A 20,977-nucleotide genomic window follows, 5' to 3' on the forward strand; every position below is an offset into this window, starting at 1 on the left:
ATGTTTTAAAAATTCTTGTTTGAAAATTTCACTAATACAAAAATAAAATTAATACGCCCGTAGTAAGACTTGGCTCTGTCTGTAATCTGATGCTAAGATTTTAGTGTTTTGATACTTTCTCTGGCATCATATTACTGTATTAAATGTATAAGACAAAATATTAGAGGTTCGACCAATCATACATTTCTTAACATCTTGATACCAGTAACTGGCCCTTTCCTAAAAGGTCTACAATGGAAACAACCTTTCAAGTAATTCACTTGATGCAGCCTATCAATCTACCACATTAGCACAGTTTTAGTGAATCCCCAAACTAAAACTGCTAGAGTAGAGACTTTTATTGTAGAACTGCTTTTCTAATACCAAAAACGATGCTCCCTTTGTTAATTATGACTAAAGCAGGTTTAGTAACTTTTCAGCAAATGTGAAGTCTCTTTTAGGCACCATCTGGCCAACCTCTGTTTCACATGTGACATCTAATGCTTCTCTGTTCAGATTTCTATTTACTTAATTAGGACCCAGTTTATGTTGAATTTCAGACATAGTGGTGTAAGTTGTCGTTTGTTCAAATGTCCTATATATAACAATGTCTGCATTGATTCTCAAGTGGGGGCCACGCTGGATTACAGAGTTGCACCACGTCACATTCACATTCATATAAAAGCATAGTTTTTTTTTTTTTTAAGCTAATGACCCAGAATCCTCATTATCAACTCAACTGGCGAGACGGGAACGCGGACAAGACCGTTACTGCTCGCGAGTTTGGAACCGCCGCGTCAGCTTGAGGCTGGGAAACCTCGCCCCTTTCTTTGGGGATGCAGATGAGTCTGGTGCACTTGACGTCTTTTCATGACCCCTGTAGCTCCCCCTCTTCCACCAATATCCCCATACCCCCCACCCACCCACACACCGCACACCCGGCCCCTCTAGGCCCTCACGACGCTGTCTGTCATAGTGGGCCCGGGCACGGCATTGCCACTTGCCCCACCGAGCGTGGGAATGGGATCGTCCAGTCGTTCACATCTCCTGCACTGCGGTTAACGGAATCAATTAAGCAGACCCGACCCAACACCCACCCACATACACACACACCAGCCTCTCCCCAATACCCCCCTCATTACCCCTCCTTCCCTAACTCCCTCCTTTCCCTAACCCTGTCCCTACGTCCTTCTCTCTTTCTCTCCATTTTTTGTCAGCTCTGTCTGTATACATCCTAATCATCACTACCGTTTGGAATGCCGGTGATGCTTGCAGGCCAAACCCCAGAACGTTGAAATGAGGGCGCACGTGGATTTCTACAGTAGCCCCCAGAATGTGACTCTTCCATGCACCCAGTGGGCCTGTGCAGAAACCTCATGCATTTTAAATAACATAAATCATGCAATATTATGAAAATCAAGAGGACTATAAATATTAACATGCAATATGTGACCTGAGAAGAACCAGAGTGTGTGTGCGGGTGCGCGTGTATGGATGTGTGTATGCATTTTAAAGTTGGACATAATGCACAAGAGAGCAGTTGTAAAATCTGACTGTCAAAGCTGCATGTTCTTGGTACAGTCCTATCAAATACACATATATTCACACTGTGGGAGAAAATACAACATAAATTACAGAACAGAGACAAAAATACAACCAGTTTCTGTTGACATAAGTGATATTTGCAGGCTTTAGTCCGTGGGGAAATCAAAGTGTGCGTCCGTCCAAAATGTCCTCGATGAGTCTGGAAGTAGTTTTTACTTTCGGTTATCTAGCTTTATGACGAGCAGAACACTCATACAGCTAGATAACCAAAGATAACAACCCACTCCACTGTCTTCTACAGTAATCCACAATCCATGTTTCACCTTCTGGGCTCCAAAGTTTTCAATTTTTACAACTTAAGTATTCTTGGCAAAATACAGTCATATCATATCCTTTATATTCCCTTTTACTGTAGCTGCAGATGGCCAACCAGAATTGTTTAACACTCAGGAGTTAAAGGTGATAATTCTTCAAGGGAAAAAAGGATTATATATTCCCAATGTTAATGTCAAATTCACTTGACATTAACCAGTATTACTGGGTTGAAGTAGGCCTTGGAAATCGGTGGTAAAGTGCAGTCATCCTTGCACACGGGACCCTAATTTGCAATGCAAATTGCCTCAATCCCACAAAGGCTCTTTCGCCTCTATTAAGTCGTAGTGGCAGCAGCAATAGAAGATCTTGCAAGGCCGGGTGGTGAAGAAAAATCCAGGTTTCCCGTGGAAAGCGCAATAAGCGACAGGGAATTAGGACGCAAATGTTACGGATTGAGGAGATTATGTTTGCTTCTTTTTTCTTTCTTTTTTTGGCAAAAGACTGTCAAGTTCTCCGTTTGCGTCCTGTTTGTTTGGGGATCGAAAACCTGCGATGACGGTCCATTCAGCAGGCTGGATCGGAAGAAAGTGGTAGTGTGTTGAAATAGGGGACAATCCCCTTCCACTGACAGAAATCGGGGGCAAAGGGCTGGCCAAAATATGGACCAGCCCGGAGGAGGTCAAAGGCCTCGCGGACCGGGAGAGTGGAACTGCGGTGATGTCACGAAAAAATTCGCAAATGCGCCCTCCTTTCAGATGCACGATCTCCTCATCCATTTACACAGATCGCGCTGCGTGGAGCGAGTCCGCCGCGCATGCAGCGAGCAGCTCCGCCGCTCCTCCTTTCTCACACACAGCAGCACAGGGAAGGAAAACGGAGAGCAAAGGAAATGCTTGTTTTCCTATTTTATGAACCGCAGCTCGGGAGCCATTCGGAAGCTTTCTTTTTTTCCCTCTCTTTTAATGGAAGATGAGAGCAGAAAATAAAGCATGACACCCGAAATAAGTCAGCGACGAGCATCGCGGAGCTGCCTCCTCTGCACAGACCAGGTTTAATATCCTCAGTAGCATGATCTCCGTCTGCTTATTGCTGCTCTCCTGTTCTCTTCAGATGCAACTGTAGGAGTTAAATCGCTCTCTCTTGCTCGATTTGTGCGTCGAAAATCCGTTAGAGGCTCTTGTTGGTTTTTTTGTTTTGTTTTTGTTTTTTTGTTTTTTTCGCGACTGTCGCATCCGACGGGTAAGGTAGAGACCATATATTCTGGCTCGCCTCGCACCAACTGAACCCCCCCACCCCCCCACCCACCACCTCCCTGCACTCTCGGATGTTAACCCCCCTCCACTTTTCCTTAGAGAAAATGCAAGTGGATGACAGCTCAAATATAAGATCTTTGTAAGTGTGAGTTAGCCATCAACAATGTAGCGGGACGCGCGATGGATCATGCGCAGGAGGAGAATGTAGCTCCACAGTACCCTGCGCCGGCTTGTGTACAACTTCTGATTCTGTTCGGACGATGAAACCCGCTCCCGCCCCCCCTTACACTCCACACACGCACACAGTACAGAGGGGGGGGGGGGGGGGGGAGTCTCAGGCAGTGATTGACTCGGTTTGTCTGAGTGAGTGGAAAGATTAAAGCTTTAAAAAGTTTGGATTTGTGTAACCTCCACCTGTGTTGCTGTAATTTTAGACCTGACCCCTAAGTTTGTCTTCTCGTATGGCCCCGACTCTGCATTTCAATCAGGGATTCCTGTGCGCATGTTTTCAGTCACAACCATCACATCCAGTAACTCTAAGCACACTGTATCCGCAGTAAAAATAAAAATAAAATAAAAAGTAAAAACAAAATGTACAAATTGTATCAAAATATATACTTGGAATAAAACTCTTTGTCACTCATTTGCCTTCTTAATTTCTTTGTTTTCAGCTGTTTTTACATCCAGCACAAGCATTTTGACCTGATTATTGATGGCAACGTGTGAGGCCAGCTCCGGATCAGCCTGACTAACTTTTCAATGATCACCTGATTAGAATGCAAGAAGCTTTAGGCCGGGCCTTCCCACTCAGAGGCCGTGATTTAATTACAGCACAGTCGATTCTACGCACAACCTGCTGATCCCTCCAACATGCACTGAATTGAAACTGAGAAATTCCATAATGGATGCCATCTGTCAAATGGATATTTTTTTGGTATTAAGCGCAGTAACAACGTAGCGGAGCTGTAGTTAGTGTGAGGGCTTTATTTTTAAGAGACCGCATGACAATTTTGGTGACGTTACATGCAGACAGTAGTAGGTTCTTTTTATTATTATTATTGTTTCAGCGCGGCACCGGAGCTCGTTTCATAAAGAAGAGTCATTACAGATTTGCTTTGCTTTTGCATCTATATCAGTCCCTGTTGTTCTCAAGCAATGTGCTGATCACGTATCTCAAATTACATTTAGTCAGCCTTAACTTGAGCAACAAACAGCGCGTTTTCTATTTAAAAGAGGCGTTTTTAAAAAACTTATAATAGTGTGACTTATTTTTATCCAACTGTTGCGAACGCAAATAATAATAATCCCAGTTTAGCTCAAGCCTCCACGATAACTCATATGCAAACTTGGCAGACTGTACAGCGCATTCTGCAATAAAGTGCCATGTGACAATTATAGCCTAACTTAAATACACGATTTCAATTATAGAACAAATCTTCCCCGTCTTATATGTTAACTTCAAACGGTGTAGGGAGATGAAAGCGATCTAAAACATCGGAATTAACTTAGGCACGAACAACTTCCCCGCATTAGGCTCTAACTAAGACAATATGAGTTACTTGTGCATACATTCTTGTACGTTTTAACTTTTTGCGCACCAGAGTGCAAGCGCATCCCTCAAACCAGCCACTAAAAGTTGAACTTACTTTCTCACGGTCCAGCCAGATGACTGCCAGGGAATCAGAAAGTGTCCAAGGCGGCAGAAGCAGAAGAACAACGAGGTCCGTGTGTATCGTGGTATGATGTGTAGGTAAATGTTCCTCTTGGAGGTGGGAGGGGGGGCGGGGGGAGTAACTAAAAATCCCAGGCGTTTAAACATGCCGGGTTGGTGGGTAGTTGGTCGGTTTGTTTTTTTGCTTAAGGGGGGGGAGACTTTAAAACTGGTGCTGCCACTTTGTAACCCGCATTAGGCGGCGCGCAACGGCCGCTCTGTGCCAAAAGCATGAGCACATCCCAAGCACATGACAGACGCAGAGACGGGCAGGGGAAAAAAAGAGGGGAGGGATGAGGAGAGGGAGAGACACAACTTTCCCATAAAGCAGCAAATAGAAAAGTGCATGCACAGTTGAGCTCTCAGAGAGTGTGCAAGTTTTTTTTTTTTTTTTGTCTTGTTCTCTCTCACCCCCTTACCAATCCCACCACCACCACCCCCTGTTGATAATGGGGTTCGGATGAGGAGGGAAGAGGGGGGGAGAGGGGGGCGTTGGGTGGTGATGATGAAGGTGATGATGATGAGGAGGGGTGGGTGTAAAGTCCATCCTTCTCTGTGAGTAGAGGACGTGCTCTGAAATCCAAAACAAGTTCCCTCGGTTCTTTTGTTGCACGCACGAACTGAGGGAGCATTGTTCGGACCCCACTCCCCTTTCCTCTCCCCCCGCCCCCCTCTGACCAGGTTGCGATCTGAGCCTCGCAGTCGGGGTGGTAATGAATTTGCTGCGGGCGCTACTCTAACACGCTTTGACAAACGGAACGCATTTATTGCGGTTTTGCAGACAAAATATGGGGGAATAATTTTGCAACGTGCAATACCCCCAAAAAAAAGACTAAGTCTGTGACTAAAGTCAAAAGTAGAAAAGAAGAGAAAAAAATTGGGAGAGACACACTTTGACTTAAGTGTACCAGAAGTCACACTACTGCAAGTGTCCTAATGGGAAGGATAGCCAGAGTCCAGAAATTGGACACACACTCAAACACACAGTTTGAGGAAAGAGTAGACATTTTAAAAGCGATTTTACCTCAACAAAAGTTCAAATGAGGTCAGTACAATAGATTGTCCTTCTGTCGATGTTTATCTTTATAGAAAAACATGTTTACTTTTATTTTTTACTTCTAATACAACTTCTCCCGAGCTTCCTTGCAAAACAGAATTTGTTTAATTTTCACATTTTATCCTGGAAAACACTACTACTACTACTACAACTACTACTACTACTACTACAACTACTACTACTACTACTACTACTACTAATAATAATAATAATAATAATAATAATAATAATAATAATAATAACAATAATAATAATAATAATAATGAATACCAAAGCAAAAAGCTAATATTGTCTCATTTTCACCCTCCCCCCTCTTCTTTGCCTAATTGCAGGCGTATCCATTAGCATCCGCCGCCTGGATTCACGTTTTAGTTAAACTGCGAGGGCACGTTCAGTGACGTAGACGAGCATATCAGCTGCGTGCAGCCATATTTAAATACATCAAGGCAATTAGCCCATCAAAATATGCAAATCCCCCTCCTTACTACATTGCCAGTGCAGCACGGCCGCAGTCGCAGGATAATTTGTACACCCACTACAGCGTGCGTGTGTTTTTTAATGACTGCCGTTTTGAAAGAGCGACCACTGCGTTTGTTTTGTTCCAACAAGAAGGCATATAAAGCGAGCGGGACGGAAAGAGGAAGGCATGAAGAAGAGGAGAAGAAGTGGAACCGGGAGACTGCTGCTGCGTGGAAAAAACGCCCATGCGTAATGAGACTATCCGCGCCGACTATTCTATCTTAATTCCTCGACGCCGTTGGCTCTGGTGTGCGTATTGTTTTTCATATTGATGCATATTCAGTGCTTAGATTTGCATTGTATGTATATATATGGCTGACCTCTTTTGCATGAATATGACTATTCAATATTATGCAATGTGGCGGCGATTAGTTTAATTTTAACCTTATTTTTGTTATTTATCCTGAAAAAGATGGTGCAAATAGTGATGTGTGGTCTTCCAATCTAAAAAAAAAAGCGTCTCCGTGCAAATTGACGATGCATATGCAGCATGCATGAACAAAGAGCTTCCCGGTGGCTGGATAAACAATAGAAGGGGAGCAGAGGTAGCTCTGCCTTTTCTTTAGACAGACGCAGAAAACTGCACACTCTGAGCAAAAACTAATAACCCACAAAAAGTCCCGTGGTCAGACTGTAAAAAAAAAAAAAAAAAAAAAAAAAAAAACAGCAGTGACGCAGCGTTGACATTTACGATCCAATTGCTCGGGCTGTCTAAAGCGTTGCCATGCACGCGCACACGGACGCCAGGGGAAGAGCGCGCAAATCCAAGTGCGGCATTCTATGAGAGAAAATATCCAAAATAATAATTGTGTGCGATCTTAACATTTAGTATAATTGTTATTTTTGTTTGGTTTTTTTTTACTTTTCTATATTTTTGTTGTTCCCTCTTTAGTTTTTTTTCCTCCTTGTCCAAATCGTATCTCATTTTGCATGTTTCCAGTCTTGTCTAAATTTACAAAACGCTCCAACTTACCTCCGGTTAACAAAAATCCGACTCTTCTGTAGCTCTGACTTGTCTGCTATTAGCGACACCGTAGATCAACTTGATATAGGCCGCTTTTGATGGATGGAGTGCAAACTTTTCATCTTGCTGCCATAGGCAGAAGCAGTCCCCCTGTAGGTTACTCCCCTTCCTCACTGAACCTTGCTCTTCAAATGCTCAAAAGCTCAGCACCAGTGGTCAGACAGACTGCCTCACGTAAACACCTCCAGAGCCACAGGAATCTGGATAACCCCACATGTGCAAGGAAAAATAAAAGCTTGTTTCTTGTTCTCAAATATTGTAGGAGCAGCATGCTCGAATGTCGCTTTATGGGAGTTTAAATTGAGAATATGCTGTTTTAAAGCTAAAATAATCCCAACTTCACATTAAGGCTCCCGGCGTTGTATTTCTTTCTTGTCTTTCAAATTTTCTGGAATCGCCTACATAAGTCGAAGAAAAAAGCGTAAGAAAACCAGTGATGGTGACAAATATTCAATTAAGAAAACTGAACAAAAGCAAAAATGTCAATTTCATTCAGTTGTTTAGCGTTGGCTTGATAATGAGAGGCAGATCAGGTCATTAAAACTTGACTATTTTTTTTGTAACAAGTCATTATTATCCCGCTAAATCTCAAAAAATATCACTAACTTGCATTGACAGGAAATAAATGAGGATGTGAGCCTCCAAACTCTGCAATAGGCGCTGACATAACGAGGCAGACGGTAGAAGGAGCAACATTCAAATATCCGCATGGAAAACGATTTTGTTGCGAAGTTATTAACACACCTATTGTTCGAACCGAGTTATTATTCCTTAAAGATGGGAGAGTGAATTTGAAAAAAAAAAAAAAAGATAAAATGACGCACTGCTTTAACAGATGCTCTTCTGAGTTTGAGGAAAAAGAAACAAGACGCTATAATTTGACATCTGTTTAGGGTTTCTTTTTAAATAATAATAGAAAAAGAGAATAATTCGTGTGCGCACATTTACATTTGAAGACGGTTTTTAATGTCTCAGTAAATGAGCCTTCGGAGTAATCTGTGACACTGGTGAGAGCGTAGGACTCAGGATGTTGTTTTTCATTAAAATAAATGGTGTAGTAAAATAGTCTAACTACTCAAACAGAGTCAACCGACTATATTTGAGAAGAATATCTGAGATGGAGGAAATAATGTACACGAATAACCTTCACTCCTACCACCACAAAACCACACACACCTTTAGGATAACAGTCCATGAGCAATTCCAAAAATTTCATTATTATTATTATTATTATTATTATTATTATTATTATTATTATTATTATTATTATTATTATTATTACTAATTAGTAGAATGGAAAGTATGCTTACAAATGTCTTTCAAATTATGTGGGACTCTTGTTCATATTTCACTCTCAGCTTCTTCTCTAAGCATGTCTTGCTTTTACGTCTACCGTATGAAGCGCATAAAGTTTTTTTTTTCTTTATTTTTTTAAGTTCTTGGGAACATGCAACGTCTCTGGACGATGAAGATGACGACCATGACGATTAAACAGGGTCGGAGTCAATGAAAATTACTAAATGGTGAATGGTGACATCTAGTGGTAAACTTGGAGAATGCGCTCTGTGGAGGAAGAGTAGTGGTTTACCAGCTTCCACGACTCGTGCAGCTTGAATAATCCTGACTGTTGATAGAAAAAGAAGAAATATTTAATGCATTCGTGCATTCGTCGTCTTAGCCCCAATTAGTTCATGATTTTTAGCTTTAAAAAGTTCACTCTGCTGTACCAATGAAGCAAGTAGGCGGAAGGCTGGGCAAATTAATGCGATTTGGATCGAGATGGACTTTGTTAGATGCGCGCGCCTTGTTCTTTGTAACAGTTCATTTTTAATTTTTGTAGTCTCTTAATAGTCGATTGATATTTTTTCCTTTGCGTCAGTGCTCGTCTTAGATAGACTCTGATCTACTCAATCGAATCCACCCGGTCCACGAGTGACTCGATTTCGTTAATTGCAGCAGCGAATTATATACAGCTCTGAAAAAAGCTGCATTTTTTTTCTTAAAAAATTAAGAAACCACTTAAAATGATCATTTTATCCGATTTTACTTTTTATATGTGTTTGAGTAAAATGAACATTGTTCGTTTATTCTATGAACTACTGACAAAGTGCCTCCGAAATTCCAAGCAAAAAATTTAGTACTTATTTGCAGAAAATGAGAAATGGTCAAAATAACGAAAAAGATGCAGTGCTTTCAGACGTCAAATAATGCGAAGGAAAAACGTTCATGTACAATTAGAAAGAACAATACTAATGTTTTAACTCAGGGAGAGTTCAGAAATCATTATTTGGTGGAATAACCAGGAGGATTTCAATGCTGTTCAGAATGTTGAGATCATTTTACATTGCATTACATACTTACATGCAAATATGACGTGGAACAATAAACTATCCATTAAAACTGTACTTGGAATTAATTAATGCAATCATTTTGTCAGTAATATTTGTTGTGATTGTACTATTTAGCTTATTGGATTTTTAGCGACTTACTTTTTGTTCATGTTTAGATTATTTAGGGAAATAATGAATGGTTTTTTTTTTTTCTGTCTCTCATTTTTGCTGCTTACATCAGTTTAGTAGAAACTCAAATAGGCCACCAGCTAAATCTTTGCTGCGCTGCATGCAGTATGTAGGTCTATTTGAAGTTCGAACTATTATGCAAAGACTCGAAAAATCAAACTAAATTGCGACACGACGTTATTTTTTAGAGCGTTCCAGCGGTTTAATGTGACCAATGGAAACCGATAAGGATTCACCAGCGATCAACACACGAAGTAGCGCCATGTATTATTATCTTTACCTTTAAAAAAAAAAAAAAACAGATTCAGGAGAAAATGAATCTGTTTATGCGCACCACTGAGCATTTAATAACACAACTGAGATAATTCCAATGAATTGCAATTTATTAGTTTACTTGACATGAAATAGGATGAATAGAAACTGAAACATTTTGTACTTTGCGTTTTGTCTTTATGTGCAATGAATGAAAAAAGACTTAGATAATGTTCAAAGCAAGTGTCGTATTTCCTTGTAGACGGAATTTGTTCATCCCTTGTTTATGAAGGGATGAACAAACAGAGACAGGATCTAACAATATCTTTGTTCTGTTTTATGTCTTTATTTCTAATATTTCATGTTTTCCCTTTTTTGTCACTGACGTAGCTGTAAGGTCATCCCATCAATCTAATCAGTTGTCCTGATTGGCCCAAATGTATTGTAAGATCACAAATACGCCATGAAGTGACGTCAACATTGCAGGTTTCTCATAATGAAGCTATTTTTCAGCTAGGCCCTTTATTTTTTTATTTACCTATTACGAAAAGATGACTATCGACTTAACAAGGGCCCTTTGATGATATTTTTAGTTGATTTATTAAGACTTTTATTGTCTTTTTTTAGTGCGTTCATTCATCGTCATCACAGCAGTTTTGAACAGTTCTCTTTATTAGGCCTATTATAACGTAAGCTCAAAAAGCGCCATCCAATGACGTCAAAAATGGCAGATTTTTCACAATGAAGCCGCAGCGCAGCGAAACCTGTGAATTTATTTAATTTGTACAAGTCAAAAAAGTAAAAAAAAAAAAAAAAGGAGAAACGTATAAGTGAATATTGGCATTTTTTTTAACCTATACTGTTTTCTGACTATATTGAAGATCAAATGAACTCTACCAGCTTCTGTGAGTTTCAATGTGGTGATGAAGCTAATTGTGAATATTGAAACAAAGTGTGGATTTTGCGTTTTACCACTATTTAATATTAACCATCCTAATGACAAAGGTTCACCTAAAATGTATTATATTCTAGATTTTAGGGAATTGAGAGAAAATGAGAGCTGAAGGCTCAAGTGCATCTTGTTTTCATTTGATTTTCTTTTTTAAACTTTATTTCTTGAAGGACTTCTTTGTAACATCATCACATTATTACTAAGCAACTCTCCGGATTATGCCTGTTCTATTTTAAGCTCACAAATGAGAAATACAGTGATGTGAAAATTATAGATATCCACAATAAGAACCCATATGAGCTAACCTCATTGATTGCTTTATTTTCAGCTATGTGTTGATCATTTGCATGAGCAAAAAACAATGGGAACAAATATCGAGATTACATGTATTTTCCCTGTATAATCGGTTATCTTTAATGCTTTAATATTTTCATTATTTTTATTTAGAATCCAATGAGCCAATCATGGTTTGAGCAACAGTTTGAGCAACACAAACTGCGTTCGCTTTTTTCCATGTACTGTTTCTTCTACCTGATGGAGAACACGTGTCTGTTCTTTGATTTGCAAGAGACCTTTTTCACTAATAAAATATATCACCACTGTAATTATAAGTGTGAGAAAAAAAAAAAGTTTTTCATTAAATTGTTTAATGTATGTTTAAATAAAAAGAAATGCAGTCTCTCTTTCCGTTGTTGAGTGTTAAGCAGTTGACAATGTTATTCAGAAAATCCCAGAGAATACTGTCATATTGATGTGTTGTTCTAAATGGGACGAATAACTGCTTAGACAAGCATGTATAGAAACAAATCCAACACAATAAAATCACACTGAGTCACATCAGGATAACTAAGAAAGCCAGTAACTTTACTGAAATCTCTGCAAAATACAAATAGCCTTTCCCTCAAGCAGAGGAGACTTGGACTCCATCCCCACACGTTTTTTTTATTTTTTATTTTACTACATACAGCTGAAACAAGTCCCTTGAGTTACAGAGATGTGATTTAATTTAAAACCATCTTAGTCTCAAGTGGCGACAAAGGCCAGCTTATGCCGCTGAAAGCCGCTCTCTTGCGTTCCAGGAAAAAAAAACAAAAACAAAACAAAAAACATTACTTCCCAAATTTCTCCCATTTTTTTCAGGTTTATACAAGCTACATTGATACTAAAGACTGACTTTGAAGTATTTTTTATTTTTATTTTTTTATACCATATTACACTTTAAAAAAATCTTTTTTTTTCTTTTTTTTTTTACGTTTTGAGCACAACTTAAATAAACCACAAACACAGTGGAGCAACAAAGAGTCCTGTGTAAATGCCAGGACATTTAGCATTTGTAAGTTAATACACATGGCTGTACAGGTGTATGGTCTCCCCTTTGCACTGCAGGTTACTTTATCAAAAATCAGCTGAGGTACTGCTTAGGTCAATTTTGAGGTACCGACACTTACACCAGACGTGTTCAAATAAAAAGGCAACACTACAAATTTTCTCCGTCTTTGGTAAAAATGATTAAAACTAGAGCAGGGAGTAGTGACAGGTCTGGATGAATTTCTTGATTCTGAGCAAAAACCCAATTTTTTTGCTAATATGAACCTTTTGCAATGCAATACACAGGGAGACGAAAGAAAAGAAGAGCGATCAAACAGAGAAACTGTTCAAGCAGATTAACAAAAAAAACCCCAAAAACAAAAAACCTGAAGCTACACCCAACTAACTGTGATTGAAATGTGAAAAAAACAATTGTACATTTGAGCAAATTCTTTTATTATCTTTTTTTCAATGCTTGCAAAAAAAAAATGGATGTGAAAATAAAAGTTGATTTTACAATACAGAAATGCCACTGGCTTTGGTTTCTCCACACTTTATGCTGCCTGAAACATCATATTTATTTATTTTTCCAACTGTATTTTTTTGTTTGTTTTTTTTTGTATTGAAGTTTTAAAAAATAAAAGAAAGAACACCGTTACAGAGGCTCTGCCCCATTTGACTACACAGACTGTATACAGTAACAACATTGTGAACCTGCATGAAATATGCACACAGAAATAGTATAACACTTAAGTGACAGCAGATACGGGAGTGGGAGGCAGAGAGAGATATGTGGCTAGTTTCATTGTTTAAAATCAAAAGAAGAAAAAAAAAATCCAAAACAACTATTTATCTAAAATTAACAAATTGTGCTTTTCCCATACCAGCATGATCAGTTTCTTCCTTTTTGCTGAACTGTCAGTGGCCTCAAGTGGAAATGCATTTTGAAGACTGGAACATGAGCGGAGACCGCAAGGAGAAGAATCAGCTGAGGTTGATAAATGATAATGATGATAAATGGGAATTCATCATGATGCATTTACAAAGTTACATTAGGTAAATATGATTGGAAAGGAAACAGTCCAGTTCGGGTGAGCTTTGTCAAACATCTAGAACACACAATTGGAGAAGACCTGAGATTTCAATATAATGTCAAAACACTGCTTTATGAGATTATTGGGATTAAATTAGATCATTTTTAAATCCCTATGATTCATCTAAATTTATACAAACGCAACCAGTTTCCCATCATATGTATTTTTGTGTGAGATGAGCAGAATACATCGAGCCTTTTACTTCTATTCATCTCCAGTTTCAGTCTTCTGACATTTTCCACAAGCACACTGTTTTTGTGATTTTTTTTTTCAGCATTCAGCATTCAGGCCCCATCTCCTCTGTGTTGCACAAATCCAGCTGGTTTCTAAAGTTAGTCTAAATACAAACCCCTTCAACAGCACTGTTCAGAGTTCAAATGAAACAAAAACCAGACAACATGTGCAACTGCACATAGAAACTTCACTAAGAAACAAAAAAAAATCATTATATATATTCATATATTAGAAAGCTATACACAAGCATGTTAATTTCACAGATTTTTTTTAAAGATTCTTAATATTACCATTATTATATATAATAATTAGAAATACACGTTTAAAAACAAACCTCTACAAAGATAAAACAGTTCAGCAAAGCATTGGATCTCAATCTGTTTTTCATGGCTTAGGGCATGAAAGCCCAATCATCCCCGCAACCCTCTCTCTTTCTCTGGGTGAACTATCCCTCTTTCATTAGCAAAGCTATCAAAAACACATTCTGGCTTATAGAAACTACAAAAAGCCACAAAATGCTTTGCATTGTATTCCTTTCATATGAAAATATAAGCAAGTGTATCGTACAATTGTTGTTTTTTTGTCATTTTTTTCGTCATTTTTTTTTTTTTTTTGTTCATCAATACTGAGAAGTTAATACTAGAACCCGAGTTTTCATGATTACACCAATGCAGCTCTTAGATCAAAGGGTGGTCCTCACTCCGTCCTCTAACCAGAGTCCAAAAAAAAAAAAAAAATCAACACCTAGCATTGGGTTCCTGCATGTTTACCTGTACAATCCTTCAAATGTTGCATAATAGCTTTTTCATTTATTGAGTTCATAAATCTTGAAATGTCTGGCAACTTTTTAACCCCTTGCCTGCAACACCCCTCCCCCCACCTGTTAATCCACTATTTACATAAATACGTTGAACCTGCAACATGACATCATCTAATGTTAACACGTTTTTGCAAGGGAGGACTGCGGAGAAGGAGTATAAGCAATGAAACTGATACTGTACAAATGTACTTTTTGTCCAACTCAAGTGCAAGGTGTTTTTTTCCCTCCCCTCTGGACACACTCACTCTCATGTTAATGTTTTTTTTTATTATTCATTTTTTGTTTCTAGTTAATGATACATCACTGAGGCAAATTGTAAGTACGTTGTTTTATGAGACGGAGTACCTGACTACTTCTTTTTATATGCTGATACACATAAATACGTGTAGAGATATATGCATGTGATTCGTTTATCCACACACAATACATTTTATGCATAGTTCCCCAGCATAAATCCCCCATCCAAACCAACACCCGCCCCCCCAAAAGCCCATTACAACACCCTCACTGGTTTATATAATGTCAATAAGTAAAGCACACACACACGCACGCACACATTCAACAAAAATAAGTAAATAATAATAATTAAAAAGAAAAAGAAATTACAAAACATTTTTTGAAAAGGGTTGTCCCTTTTCTTTCCTTCATCTTTAAAGAGATAAAAGGAGAGAGGCTGTGGGGTCGGGTGGTGCGTGACAAGGAAATGGGAGCTGACTTTGAGGGCATCGAAATGCTGCATTGTCAGGGTCTCCGGGCAACTTGGGGCACAGCCAGGGGTGTCGGCAGAGCTATCATGTCGCCCATCCCTCTGACAACCGCACCCGTTTGATGGAGGGGCTCTCTCGCTCATCCAGGGCAGCCCGGGCCAGTCCTAGGGGCGAGTGGAACTCATTCCTGTGCTCGTCGCGGTCACTGCCCTCGTGGGAGCTGCTACAACTGCTCAGGCTATCGACGGGGGAGCGTCCCGAGTCCTGGCGGGACTGGGGGTTCTGACTGGATGGCACCCCGCCGCCGTAGCCCCCTGGTGTGCTGCTGGTGCGATCTCTAGGAGGAGAAACAGGTTCGGACTTGATGTGCAGGCTTTGAGCAGAGGGCAGGGATAGATTTGAACCCTGACATAAGTGAGAGCTAGAGCAATTTCTGTTGGAAGGAAAAAGGAAAGGCAAAGGGGTTACAGAGTTACAGAGCAAGAGACAAGGTGATTGTAAAGTCAAGTCTGTACACACAAGCATGCAGTCAGCACTCCCGCGCGCACACATGTGAAAACAGTGAGGTGTCACTTATTGTTTGACCTAACAAGTGAAGATGTAGAACAGTGAAGAAGTCTTAGCGTGGCAACTCAAACAAAAATCTCTGTTAATTGTCTATGCGTTATCATGCATTTTTCCAAAAACAAAAACACCTTAACAGTAAGTTTCCTCCACTCACCCGAGCTGGCTGAGGGCTGAATGCTGCATGTTCTGAAGATGTTGCTGCTGCCAGCCACTCATGGAGCCGAGGTGCAGGGAGCTGCCGCTGTTGAAGCCAGACAACGAGGACAGGTCTGCACTGTTCAGGGAATACTCTGCACACAAACATATGAGGGAGAAAAGAAAGAGTAGGATGAAAACTACAAAAGCTTAAAGTTGCAAAAAGTGAGCAGCTCCGGTAGAAAGTGTGAATCCTATTCCCTGACGATTAGTAGTGCTATAGCACCCTCTGCTGTTCAAACGTTATATTACAACTGAACATTTGGAGAGCTTCAAAGTGTACCTTAATTCTGAAAATGTAAAATATTTTATTATTATGCAATTCTAAAAATAGGAATCAAATGTCATATACACATGCACATTAAGCACATTGGTACATTTCAGAATATTATTTCTGGTTATATTGATAAATGTGTCTCATAACTTATGAAAACTTGCTTCCCAGAAAATGATAATATTACATAAAATGAACACAGTGGCACAGTTGGTAGCACTGTTGCCTTGCAGCAAGAAGGTCCTGGATTCGATTCTCAGCCCAGGGTCTTTCTGCACGCAGTTTGTATATTCTCCTTGTGCATGCGTGGGTTCTCTCCGGGTACTCCGGCTTCCTCCCACAGTCAAAAAACATGACTGTTAGGTAAATTGGTCTCTCTCTAAATTCTCCCTAGGTGTGAGTGTGTGTGTGCATGGTTGTTTGTCCTGTCTGTCTCTGTGTTGCCCTGCGACAGACTGGCGATCTGTCCAGGGTGAACCCTGCCTCTCACCAGGAACATTAGCTGGAGATAAGCACCAGCAGCCCTCCCATCCCCACTAGGGACAAGGGAGTTAGAAAATGGATGGATGGAACAAAAAAAAAAAGCCTTTTTATTTTAAAAGGTTATGTCTGCATAATCTTACTGACTGACAATTGTACAACAGGCACTTATGCCATCCACATGGAAGGTAAACTATAAACGGTCATTACTGATGAAGCTGGCTGTTCAAATAATGCTGTATCCAGGCATATGAAGAGGAGATAGAATAGAAGGAATATGGCCAGAAAAAGGCACACAAGCAGCAAACTGGACCAACAGTGTTAAAGAAATGTCCTTTCAAATTTGGGGGAGATTAACAAAGTGTGGACACAGGTGTATCTATTACATGGGCAACAGCAAAGTCGTCAGAATCATTTTACTAAGGAGAAGAAGTGCTGGACTGTTGCTCAGTGTTAATCTTTTCAGATGCAAGAAAATTCTTCATTTTATTTGGAAAATCACAGCAATGCAGTCTGAATGAAAAGTGAAGAGACACATACTGCTACATGTTAGAGGTCAAAGGGGAAGTTTCCACGAGTAATAATGATTTATAGAGATGTCAAATGCTGCTTTTGGTTCAGTGAGTTTTATTGAGTTCAAAGTCAATGCAACTATCTACCAAGATTTCGTGCTTCAATCTGTTGAGAACTGTTTTAGAGATGCTGATTTGATTTTCCAGCAGTTGACACATGCCCACGCCGCCTTGCGTTAATTATCCTGGTATGACTGTACCCGATCCAGAACCAGATTCACCTGAATTAAACCCTGGACAGAAATTACACCTCATACATATATACATACAGTATATACACTCCTGAGTTGTTCATTCTCAGGAGATTTATATATGTATGATAAAGTTTCTGTGGTTAAATTTGAGTCATTTGACTAAAGTGTAAAGTAACTTAAGTAATGTTAATAATGTAAAATAAACATTATTAGATAGTGTTACTGAAAAAAACAAAAGAGGAGAGGGAACACACTGAAGTACTTACCGGTACCATAAGAGGTAGAGATGGCAGATGGGTAGCCGCCCATGCCTTGTCCTGGTAGAGTGGGAGTTGCTACTGAAACCACAGGAGTGGCCAGCGACTGAGCAGACTGCGAGTTGTTAATTCTCTGGTTCTGTGACAGAAAGGGAAAAAGAAACAAGACACAAGAGAAGCTTGAGAACATGAACTGAACTTCTGTGGGAAACAAAGAAAAAAAAAGTAGCCAACATTTTATCATGTGTAATTTCTTTCTCTATGCCAGCAGACGCTGAGAGATCAGATGTGGTACCAACTTCAGGGGAAATTAATCATTTGACAAGAGGCTCGGTTGAACTCTGCCAACCCCATCATTTACCTCTCTTTTTTTATTTTACAAGGGGCTGCTGTCGCTATAGTAACACCATGGGTTTCCATAGCAACGTATGGTGCCAACTGCAAGGGAAAGCCTTTCATGGAGGGAGAGGCAGAAAACAACAGAGGTTTGATGAAAAAAGGAAGTGTCTGGTGTTTTTTGTGTGGACATTTAGAGGTTTAAAATCTGTATGGAAGTTGTTTTTAACCCTCTGGAAGCTGGTAAAAGAAACACATGAAGAGTGAAGGGAGGAGGAGACACAGCTGGGCTTGTGGCAGTAAAGTGGTTGGGTTGTTTTTACTTAGACACGCCACTGGATGGCACTATGCACCCTCACAATATGTCATCAGCAGAAATAGGGGGAAAAAGTTGGTCATTATAAGTTAGGAGTTGCTCTTCTTAAACAAAGAAAAGAAAAACATATCCCACAATAAAAGGTACAGCTGTTGGTATACTAAGGCACAATGTGCTCACTTGAACTACAGAGGTGGTTTATTATAATAAAAAATGGTTTTGACTACTTTGAGGTTGTCTCGTTTTCTAAATTTGAGTGGCAATCTGACTTACCAACAGCAGGTCAACATCCTCAGACTGATGGCATTGAAAGGGGAGGGTAATACATTCAAATTAGTGCACATGATTGAGCACATTAAGGGAGCTCATAGGGATGTAACTAATTGAGGACTGAACCAATGAAACCAAAACTAACTGGGGAAAAAAGCATATACGTAAAAGCTAGTGAACCTGTACTAACTAAAACTAAAAACAGATTGAAAAGAGATGAGGCAAAACTGCCAGATCACACAGTTTAAGTGCCAGCGCACAGAGACACAACGGAATCTATGGTGGGTATCTGACAAAATATCAGTCTTGGGCCAAGACAAAGTTTTTGAAAAGATTTGTCAAAAAGGTAAAGACATTGTTTTGAACAGGATTTCTGCAAACTTTAGGAGGTAAATTCCTTTAGAGAGATTTTCTAGAGACTCATTTAAAATTAAGACATATGAAAAACAAGTTAAATTAATTATTTACTTACTAAAAGCAAATTCAACAAACTAAACCAACAGCAGTAATTTTCTGCCAAAAAGCAAAAAAATAAATAAAAAAGATAACTAAAAACAAGAAAAATACAAAAACCAATGGAAGAGCCAATAAAAGCACAAGCATACATAGAAATTTTACACATTTCTAAAGGTATTTTAAGATTTTCTTCAGAAAATCTGGATGTATTTAAGACAGTTTAGGCCCTGAACTGATTTAAAACTTGTTTAGGACTTTTTTTTTTAGCTCTCTGCAGAAACCCTGTTCCCATAACAATAAATCAATCAACCCAAGTCTGATAAGAAGAGATAAAAGCAGCAATGAGAGAAAGAAAAAGAAAATAAACAATAAGAGACCCAGATACAGGTCATATCACATACAATGGGGAAAGCAGATGAGGAGAGAAAGGATGTCAAATGAAGGATGCAGAGATTACTCACAATGGAGGGCATGTTGTTCTTGGCCCCAGGGGGGATGAGCACGCGTAGGTCGGGTTTGCGGTTGTTCATGCCCAGGTTCATGGGTGGGGGGGACTTTGCCTGCATGTTCTTGTTCATTCCACCTGAGGAAACTAGCAGGCCAGGAGAGTTGCGGTGGTTCCCGTAGCCATTTCCTGACAGAACAAAACACACATGGAAAAACATTAAAAATGCTCCTTTTCTGACCTGATATTTAACAAAAACAATTGAGGTGTTGTCTTTTTAAACCTTTTTTGAAAAGTTTAGCAAAACTCTATCCCCTGCTGACTGTCATATGCCTAATTAGGGAATACATGAATTCATTTTCTCCCTTTAGTCACTTTTAGGTGTTTCTGTCTCCTTTCCCCAACCCTATGGTAGGAATTTTATTGGGACACTTTTATAGTAGACAGGGACTCAGAAAAGTGCACCCACAGACCCACAGTCAAACAGATTATCACAACAGTAACAGTCATTTGTTAGGAAGTCATATGATGAACACACCCTTTACCTCAGTCACTGTCAACAAAGACTTTATGTCTCAGTCACAACGAATTAACCTAGTAAAAACATCTAATTATGGGTCACAAGACCACAGAAGAACAAGGTCAATAAATAAATCAAAATAAAGCAGAACTAAGCCATCGTTCCACACAAAAACACTACTCTGTTGCTGCTTAAGATCCACTTTCTCCTACACAAGAAAAATGGTGGGGTGAAATCCTACCAACATCATTAAAAAAGTCTGAGCGTAGAGAACACTGCCAGGCAACAAAGTCTTTGTTTCTAACTTCGTACCGTGGGCTGTTTTTCCCCTTACTTCCCCATTCGATCTTCCAAAGGGGCAGAACGCAGGGCGCAGTGTGGACGTTCCCACTTGAAAGACGGGCAGGAATTATACGTTAGACATAAATGAATTTCCTAATCATATACTCCGGGGGAAAAATGAGACGCAGATGTCTTCCTGGGCAATTTCCCTCGCTGATCTTTGTTTAATTTGAGAGCGAGGTTTTTTTTTTTTTGTTGTTGTTTGGAAATGAAAAGTCTCAAAAGCTCAATTTGAACAATTTGAAGAGTAAACGGCCGCTGGCGGTGAGAGAAAACGAGGCCGGCAAGAAAACAAGAAAAACAGCATGTCGCTCTTGGTGCGAGTGTCATTGCTGAAAAGTGTGATTTATAAGCATGTTTAAGCTTTTGTTAACATTAAGTTTGTGTGCCATTTTGTGTATGTTTTATAATAATTTTTTGTAGGCAGTTCGGCTTGTGTGTAAATCTGGAGACTTTCTTTTAAA

General features: G+C 39.5%; 1 protein-coding gene and 2 long non-coding RNA genes across 12 annotated transcripts in view; 1 reads left to right on the forward strand and 2 right to left on the reverse strand.

Moving 5' to 3' along the window:
* Positions 1-5,323, reverse strand: part of LOC116729946 (uncharacterized) — a 46,283-nt gene extending 40,960 nt beyond the window's left edge. The window contains exons 1-2 of one of the 2 annotated variants that reach the window (XR_004341218.1): positions 4,739-5,323; positions 746-753 (exon numbers count right to left, since the gene is read on the reverse strand). This is a non-coding gene — a long non-coding RNA (uncharacterized LOC116729946). The remainder of the gene's footprint in view (positions 1-745; positions 754-4,738) is intronic. The other variant, XR_004341219.1, reaches the window with a different exon arrangement.
* An 861-nt stretch (positions 5,324-6,184) lies between these two features.
* On the forward strand, positions 6,185-11,809 carry LOC116729948 (uncharacterized). Its single transcript, XR_004341220.1, has 2 exons — positions 6,185-6,628; positions 8,840-11,809. It is a non-coding gene; the product is annotated as an uncharacterized LOC116729948 (long non-coding RNA).
* Positions 11,810-12,869: 1,060 nt separating this feature from the next.
* The window catches only part of mef2cb (myocyte enhancer factor 2cb), an 82,575-nt gene continuing 74,467 nt past the window's right edge, over positions 12,870-20,977 (reverse strand). For 6 of the 9 annotated variants that reach the window (XM_032578856.1, XM_032578855.1, XM_032578854.1 and 3 more), the window contains 4 exons: positions 19,668-19,840; positions 17,838-17,967; positions 16,011-16,146; positions 12,870-15,722 (listed from right to left, as the gene is read on the reverse strand). In XM_032578856.1, coding sequence (XP_032434747.1) covers positions 15,374-15,722; positions 16,011-16,146; positions 17,838-17,967; positions 19,668-19,840 — 788 coding nt within the window. In that variant the 3' untranslated portion in view covers positions 12,870-15,373. The remainder of the gene's footprint in view (positions 15,723-16,010; positions 16,147-17,837; positions 17,968-19,667; positions 19,841-20,977) is intronic. The other 3 variants (XM_032578858.1, XM_032578857.1, XM_032578860.1) reach the window with 1 other exon arrangement.

This window comes from Xiphophorus hellerii, chromosome 12, assembly GCF_003331165.1.
Source record: "Xiphophorus hellerii strain 12219 chromosome 12, Xiphophorus_hellerii-4.1, whole genome shotgun sequence".
Taxonomy (NCBI): Eukaryota; Metazoa; Chordata; class Actinopteri; order Cyprinodontiformes; family Poeciliidae; genus Xiphophorus; species Xiphophorus hellerii.